Source organism: Haliaeetus leucocephalus, unplaced genomic scaffold (genome assembly GCF_000737465.1).
Source record: "Haliaeetus leucocephalus isolate CR32 unplaced genomic scaffold, Haliaeetus_leucocephalus-4.0 Scaffold1, whole genome shotgun sequence".
NCBI classification, from domain to species: Eukaryota; Metazoa; Chordata; class Aves; order Accipitriformes; family Accipitridae; genus Haliaeetus; species Haliaeetus leucocephalus.
Genome location: NW_010972437.1, coordinates 10,699,623 through 10,707,678, shown reverse-complemented (window position 1 = coordinate 10,707,678; position 8,056 = coordinate 10,699,623). Strand labels below are relative to the sequence as shown.

Sequence of the window (8,056 nt, the reverse complement as noted above, 5' to 3'; positions counted from 1 at the left end):
GCGGGCAGCGGGGAGGTGCAGGTCACGTGGCGGGGAGGGGCGGCGCGGAGGACGGCGCGCGCCGCTGATTGGGCGCTGCCGGCGGGGCGGTTGGGGACGGTGTGGCCGGAAGCGCCAACTGCCCGGGTGTGGCCGGGGATGAGGGGGAGCCGCGAGGCGGCTGTAGCTAAGCAGGCGCGGCTCGGTCCGCCCGCGGATGGGTGACCGCGGCGCCGCCTCCCTTGCGGGCGACCTGCGGCGCCAACGGCAGCTCTCGCCTGGGCGGACGTACGGGTTCTGCTCCCCGCTGCACCAGTCCCGTCACACGGCGACCCCGCATTCAGAGCGCGAATACTCCCCCGTCCCTGCCGGGGACCCCCTGAGGATGTGGCCGGTCGGCCGAAGACTCCGCTGGCCACATGTGGGCAACGCATCCGCCGCGGGAGCCACGCTGAACCGTGTCTGTCTGTGCGCGATCCAGCACGTTGGGCAAAGCTGCTGCTGAGGGAGGACTTCTGCGGCCGTCCCAGACGGGGAGCTCGGAGGACGAAGCGCCCGTCCTCCGCTGCTGGTTCTGCAGGAGGGCCGGCAGCGGCTGCTAGGGGAAGGCAGCAGAAAGCGGGTAGAGACTAAACCACGGCAAGGCTTCGCTCAGCGGCAGCGCTTGCTGTGCTTGGCACGCCTAACTTCTGGAATAATCAGCCCTCCAAAACCCCATACTGGCTATATTCCTTTGGTTTCCCCATCTCTCTGCACACCGCAACTCTCACGCCAGGAGCTAGGGGTGAAGCTGTGGTTCTGTTAAACATTTGCCTTTTTAACACTGTGTCAAAAATGCTGCAGCACTGTACAATGAAGGGAAGCACCTAAGTTTTACACAGAAGGAACTAGAAGCAATTGGATGCATTAAAAAAAAAACAACCATAATCCTATGTTTAGTATGTGCTCTGAATCACACATGAAGTTTTAAATCTATGCCTGGGTATCATTTAGAACTGTCATCTTTCAAGTCTGGAACTGATCTGAGAACATGAGACTATGAATAACAACAAAAAAAAAGACTTCTAAAAAGTAGTATTAGTTCCAGTAAATCACATTTTGTCCAAGTTTCCCTGAGCTTGCAAAAGACGATATAGTATGTTTCATTTCTTCTAAATTGCTTTCACGGGCACTGTACAGCACTTTTGCAAAGTTCTTTGAGATAAGGCGGGATAAAAAACACTGCATAAAAGTACACCATTTACTTAAAGGTGGAATTATTCTTTACTGTAAGCATGTTGCAAAGGGCTCAAATGTGAGTGCAAAATGAGAGGAATAGAGATCTTTCTTTCTTTGCAGAGCAACCAAGAGCTGTATTTGAAGTAATTATTTTTCAGTGGCTTAGATCTACCATCACATGGCAGCCATCCTGAACCTGAACAGAAAACTGAACTGCAAGTTATTTGCCTTTCTTCAGTCTGAAATTGGTGCAAGAAACAAACACAGGGGAAGCAGAAAAAGAAAAAAAAAAGCAGCCGGATGGAAAGGATGAATCCCTTTTACCTGCAGCAATAACTTAAGGGTGTAATTGGTAACACAAACATTCCCTCCATTATACATAACACTACTGTGCACATCGCTTTCAGAGGTGGAATGATGTCTGATCTACTGGACAGCAGGCAGAACAGTTATTCAGACAATGAAGATCTCTGTGTCAGCCAGCTTCATCTTCAACACTGAAAGAGGAACACAGTCTTTTGATCTGGAGAACCTGTAGTATGAATTTTCAGAAGTTGGCAATCTCTAAGGTCAGCATGGCCCATGTCAGAAGAAACTGAAAAGGTTTCAGGGAACTGAAGCCTACAGTATCTCCTCATAGAACTCTGTATCTGGTTTCCCTGACCTATGAAAAAGATTTCTTGATATAAACTCATAACGAGAAGATCAGGAGTCCTTCATCTGCTGCTTCCCAATCACTACATAGAGGTTGGGTTTTCTTTTTTTGCTTAAAACCATTTAATCTTTTACACATTTATAATTGTCTCTTGCGAGCATTTTAGGAAAACTGAGAGTACTTTTTTGTCTTTGTAAGACCACTCAAATTGACTGAGCTGTTAAAGTGCTCAAGTAACCACTGAAACTAAGCTGTTTTTAAAGAGCAGGGGAAAACAGAGGAATAGAGAAAGGGAGTCAATGTGCCTTGTGATCACTCAGATGTGAAAATCTGCCCATCACTCATTGATTCTAAGCCCCTTATTGTCTATAAGGCGGATAATCCCCTGCATGAAGGTTTGTTGTCATGTTTTGAAAGTCCTTGATTAGTCTTTATCTGCAACACCAAGATCTGATTCTTTCGAGATTGGCATAAACAAATAGTAATTTTGCTTGGGTTTGGCCCATGTTTACCAGTCTAAGAGTGAGTTAAAAGGTAACAAGCTTTGGGAAATGCTGCTACTAAAATAGACAGGCTTCACATCCATATACTGGGTCACCTGAGATGTTTGCTGCCCTTCAGACAAGGCTGATCATAGGGAAAAGGGTACATGTTGACAGGGTGAACCACATGGGAAAAGATAGGATGTAAATCCAGAAATCATTATTCAAGCCTGATTCAAGTGGTGAGTCAGCTGGCTTTCTTATTGAGGTTATGGAGCAATAGCTTAGCAAGATCTTCTTTCTATACCAAACAGACAATTGCAACTCAGCAGAACCATTTGACATGCAAACAAATTGCTAAGTACAATTAACAGAGCTGGAGCTAGACTTAACCAAGACAAGTTTGAAGATCCTAGTTTGGCCACATCCCAGTGACAGGGAAATCTGAAGCTTGAATTAAGCTAGTCCACTAGACTAGTCCACAATACTAAGAAATATGGATTGCCACCTCAGATGCCTGCAGAGATCTCTACAGTACTGAAAGAACAGAATGAAGTTCATCACCTACCAGAAGGACAGCAATACACAGATGAGCTTTAGCCTAGAATTCTAGTAATCATTATCTACCTTTCATCCAGGGCAAATACACTGTATGTCAGCTCTGTAACAGAATAGCTTACGAGAATGGATAATAATAATTTCATAAAATAAACACTGCGTGAGCACACACCACACAGAAGATAGCTGCAATATGCTTTACCTCCTACCCCTCTCTTACCCCCCCGCAAAACCACTTCCAGACCTAGTCATGTAAGGCACTACTAATACTGTGCTAGAGCTGACTAAAGATGCTGCATATTCTACACTCCTAAACCTCACATATATAAAAGGATGCTCTCTGTAATTTACACAGTAACTTTTAATCCTTTTGAGAAAACAACTATTTTCTCCTAAGAACTTACAGGGAAAGTAACTTCTCATGCTAGGTCCAAATTAGGCTACATGAATCATTTAGGTTGGAAAAGACCTTTAAGATCATTGAGTCCAACCCTTAATCTAAAACTGCCAAGTCCACCACTAAACCATGTCCCAGTGAACATCAATTTGGTATCTGACTCCAGATGAAAACAAAGGTCTTACCTGCACCTCACAGTGATCTGAGAGCCACTAGTCATTTCTCCACTTCCCCAGGGATAGGCAGTTTACAGTAAAAAGTTTCCTAGATTTAATTCAGTAATTACCCATTTAACAGCAAGATGACAAAGCTTGTAACAAACCTGCTCACGTTCTTCCAAGGTTCAGCTTATATTTTGACAGTGATCATATGTATTATTTAACGTTTTGAATAAAGTTTGAGATGCCATCAACCCCCCCACCAGATTAGTATATAGTAGCACACAGTATATTGCTGTAAGTGTAGACAACACTGTAAATGCATTTAGATTGTTAGAAGACAGATACTGTGAGAAGTAAAGCTTGATACTGCAGGTACTTTGTTAATAAAAATGCTTTGATCCTACTGCTCTTAAAAGAACTTGAGAGAGAACACAAGGCTGACTTTACAAAATTAGGAAGCTGGAAGTTCTCCCTTTTAATTAGGTGATACCAAGAATGCAGTAACTAAGTAAGAGTATAATGTCAATGTGCCACACTTAAAAAGTCTTGGACCAACCTAAAGCAGTCAACAGTTTGTTCAACTGGGACACTGGTCAGAACAAAGTGGAAAATTTTTACCATGGTGTTCGAAATTTATAGTCTAACTGAAAACTGAGGCAAAGAGACTTTCCTATCACAGATTTGTCCTTCTATCAAGAGGTGCCAGAACACCTTATGTGCCACCTAGTCTGAGAAAAAACAAATTGTGCACAGAAACAGCTCTGAGTAAGTTTGAAACACAAGTGAAGAAACAAGGCCAGCAGTATAGCCTTTCACATTTAATCTGTGTATCCTTTGAACTTTCAAAGATATGCCACATTGATTTTAACAAACAAGCAACATGCCTATATATATTAATAAATAAAATGTTTGACTTGAAGTCATTATTTGAAGGGTCCTACACGGTATGTCATTATCAGGAGAAATCCATGGTGACTGAATGACAATATGCTGTCTTCCAGACATCCTAGCAAGAAAGATAATAAATGCAGGCAACAGGTTGACAGTTAAAGTTGTTATCTTTAATGAAATGACTTTGGAAATAGCATCAATTTCCATGACACCAACATTTTGGGAGTCCCATAAAATGCAGAGTTACATTCCAATGCCAGTATCACAGGCAGATCTCCTTTCACATGGCAAATAGGATCAAGAAAGCAACCATCAGACAGAAGAGACCCATAGCTTCCGACAGGGCAAATCCCAGGATAGCATATGAGAACAGCTGCTGCTTCAGAGAAGGATTTCTAAAAGAAAGTGAAGGTGTAAGACCTTTTTATCTTTACAATTAAGATGTTTTTCATACAGTTTAACATATCTGACAGATTCAGAACCTCATATGTCCTTGCCACAGATTCCATAACAGGAAAATCCAATAAACCCAAGCAGAAGTAATTTTTAGCAAGGATTTCACTGAAGACAAATGAGTTGGCAATTAAGACTAGATTCAGTTTATGCAGATTGTATATGGCTTTTCCAAATGAGCACAGTTTTTGTGACTACATGCATGTATGCTTTTGAATTTGACTTCTCTACATCCACCCATGCAGGAACTATCAGCACTATGCTTTATAAATTTATTTCACATCTGTGACATTAGAACTATATTCCAAGGAAGTTTGCATGTTTAACATTTTAAGTAGCCCTCAGACAAAATACAGGAACTGAAACCACCTAGAGCAAAAAAAGAAATACACAGCAGTTTGTTGCAAAAATGCAATGAATTATCCCTCCAAGAAGTGAGTGGGACAGAAAAAAAACCCCTTCAACATAATACTATGAAGTAATGTTCTACAACCTCTTATTGACATATTCATGCCAAATTCAAAAAAAGGAGACATCAGTTTTGTACTGAAAACACTTGTTTCTTCAAGTGGAAAGTGAACTTCCTTGTTTTCAGTAGGGCTTAATCTTTATTAAGACTTAATTAAGTCTTAACCAGTTGAAAGAATAAAGACAACCATGAAACCTTCAGTAAAGCTTTTTTTTATGCCTGTATCAGTTCTGGTCTTTCATGGTACCATGTAAACTATTCCTACTACAGGAACACTGTAAACTTATACGGAAGAAGTCCATCCCTACTATAAATCCCCACCCTCACCCCCTTCAGATTTCTAGAAGGAATGATTACTCATTCGATAAAGTAATTACATATTCTGAGATGCAAAGCTGAATGCATTGGAAAACTGAGTTAAGCATCCATTTCTAAACAACCACCACAAACAACTACGCAGCCTAAAGCATACAAACTCACATTACTTATTACCAGTTTTCATACAGTTTCTTTTTAGGACTTCTCCCCTCAAACTGAAGAAGATCCAGGCTAGATTTTTAATTCAGTTCTGGAACTGAATGCTCAAACAGTGGACTTCAGCGACCGAAACACTGATCAAGTCTAATGACCTCATTTCTTTCATGTCTCTTCTCCAGGCAATGTATAAAGTTGTGAATTTAACAACAGAGCCATCCTGATGAATATACTACAGTTTCATATGATTCTATTTAGCCATGTTTGTCATTAATAGTGATTACTAACAGAGTTTATTGTAGTGCCACCATCCTTATGGCAACTTAGCTTATGTGGGGGTGCTGTCTCAAGATACATCTGCATGCAATTCAAGAGTTTTATAAGAGAGAGATTGATTACCTGGCATAACCAATGATTAGACTACCGAAGACTGTTCCAATACCAGCACCAGAACCAGCCACACCTACTGTGGCAGCACCAGCACCAATAAATTTGGCAGCAGTGTCAATGTCCCTGCTGATAGCACTAGTCTGGAATTCTCTAAGTGCTAGTCGGGAGACAGTATTTTGGGCCCCATTAAGTGTTGAATTGCCCTAAGAAAACAAAACATGAAAAAGCATTATATTCAGACACAGACCATTTTCTACGACCACTTTGATAGTGTTATTCTGCAGTTTTAAAAATTGTATTAGATCCAATGTGTAGCTCCTCTTCCAAGTGATGAGACTATAACTAAGAGTTAAAAACTTCAGAATGTTACCTGTTCCACCTGAAAGCAATCAACTTTAAATGTGAAAGACTTCTCAGGGGAAAAAGCAAGACAGCAACGAGTATTATTAGGTGTTTGACTTAAAGCAAGTTTCACACTATAGATATTTGAGTTAGTACAAGTGAACTCTAGGTTGAGGACATTTAGGCTCACCAGGTAATTTAGGAAGATACAGAATTTTGTTTATAAGGTACCTCTCCATTCTTGACCTCTGGCCTAGACAACACAGATGCCGAAATTGGTCTGTACAAGAGTCTTGATCCAGCACGGATCTGCAAGAGGAGGAAAAAAGCTATAAAAAAAGAAATATTTGATCACACCTGTTCCCATACCATAGTCTACAAGATTATAAGGCTATTATCTCTTAAGCCATTTATCTTACTTGAAAGACAGCAGTCTGCATAGCTGGATATACAATCAATGATACAGAAGGAAACACTGCCATGCAATCTGATAGCACCATTTTCAGGAGACATTATTGCAAATAATGACATCATTCAATGAACCTGTACATGCGTTATACTGACAGAAAATGTAGCAAAACAGCAACAAAAAAGCCAGATAGACCAACAGGCAGTCATACACATTTTGAAGTGAAAGAAGAAAAGCCATCAAGATGAATTCCAACGTTGTTAAATGCACAGATGTAACCTAGACTTTTAAATCTAGCGAGGCATAAATGAATGAGTCCTCTTTCACAAGCGGCCTGCATGTGTCCTTGGGCTTCCAGCAGTCTAAGGTCATACCGGCTCTTGCACAAAGCTCTTCCTGCAAGGGAAACCTGTGCCTGCACCATGCAAAACGAGACGTTCTGCGGGCTAGAGAAAACATTTTCAAGCAGAACAGTCCCGTGTCTCTGCAAGGGCAAAAAATCCCGGCCTTGCGTAGGACAAGCAACAGGCTGGAGTTTGACCTACAGCAAGGCACAGAGCGCACCAGGCCCAAGAGGTTTTCGCTGCGCTGCCCTCCCCCTTCACCGCTCGTGTGGGAAGGCCCCTCACCTTGGCAAAGGGCCCTGGCCCACGCCAAGGAGGCGGGAAGGAGAACCCGGCCCTGCCGCAGCAAGCCCCCCCACCCCACCCCTTCGCACTCAGGCGGGCAGCCCTCGGTACGGGCTGACCCTAGGGGCCTGCCGTGGGGCTCAGAGGCTCAGACCCCCGGGCGCCCCGCGAGCTCCGCCGCCCCCGGTGCAGCCCGGGACGCGGCCAGCGAGGAGGCCCGGTCGCCCCCACTCACCAGGGAGGGCGAGGCGGCGAGCTTGGCGCAAGCGAACATCTTAGCGGGCGCCGTCCCGGGGGCCACAATCCGGTGTCTCTGCGGAGAGAGGGAGAGGGTGAGGGGGCCGCGGCGGCGGGCGGGGGCGGCGATGGGGGCGGATGGCGCCGTGCCGCCACTCACCCTCTCCGGCTGCCGCACCTCGGAGCCGACGGGGTGGGGCGTCTCTGCGCAGGCGCGGCGGGGCCGGCGGCGAGCGCCCGGATGCAGCGCGACGGAAGGGGGCGGGGCGCGGCGCCAAGGTCACTTTGTACCGACTCTATTGGCAGCGGCGG

At 44.2% G+C, this 8,056-nt stretch overlaps 1 protein-coding gene across 4 annotated transcripts; it reads right to left on the bottom strand.

The window, feature by feature from the left end:
- Positions 1–4,350: 4,350 nt before the first annotated feature.
- On the bottom strand, positions 4,351–8,056 carry ATP5G3 (ATP synthase, H+ transporting, mitochondrial Fo complex, subunit C3 (subunit 9)). Of its 4 annotated transcripts, none has more exons than XM_010566346.1 (5): positions 7,905–8,056; positions 7,743–7,820; positions 6,716–6,778; positions 6,137–6,330; positions 4,351–4,736 (listed from the first exon to the last, which is right to left on the bottom strand). In XM_010566346.1, exons 2-5 carry the CDS (start codon positions 7,779–7,781, stop codon positions 4,622–4,624), a joined length of 411 nt encoding a protein of 136 aa, XP_010564648.1. In that variant the 5' UTR covers positions 7,782–7,820; positions 7,905–8,056; the 3' UTR covers positions 4,351–4,621. The 4 variants fall into 4 exon arrangements, with proteins under 4 accessions (XP_010564648.1, XP_010564640.1, XP_010564626.1 ...); XM_010566324.1 differs by having other exon boundaries at positions 4,490–4,736; positions 6,701–6,778; XM_010566338.1 differs by having other exon boundaries at positions 7,743–7,940.

Coding starts and splice junctions, on each gene's coding strand:
- ATP5G3 (XM_010566324.1), bottom strand. CDS start 7,781: ATGTTCGCTTGCGCCAAGCTCGCCGCCTCGCCCTCCCTG. Junction 6,779..7,742: donor TCGCCGCCTCGCCCTCCCTG/GTGAGTGGGGGC, acceptor CTCCTCTTGCAG/ATCCGTGCTGGATCAAGACT. Junction 4,737..6,136: donor CTAATCATTGGTTATGCCAG/GTAATCAATCTC, acceptor ACTTTCTTTTAG/AAATCCTTCTCTGAAGCAGC.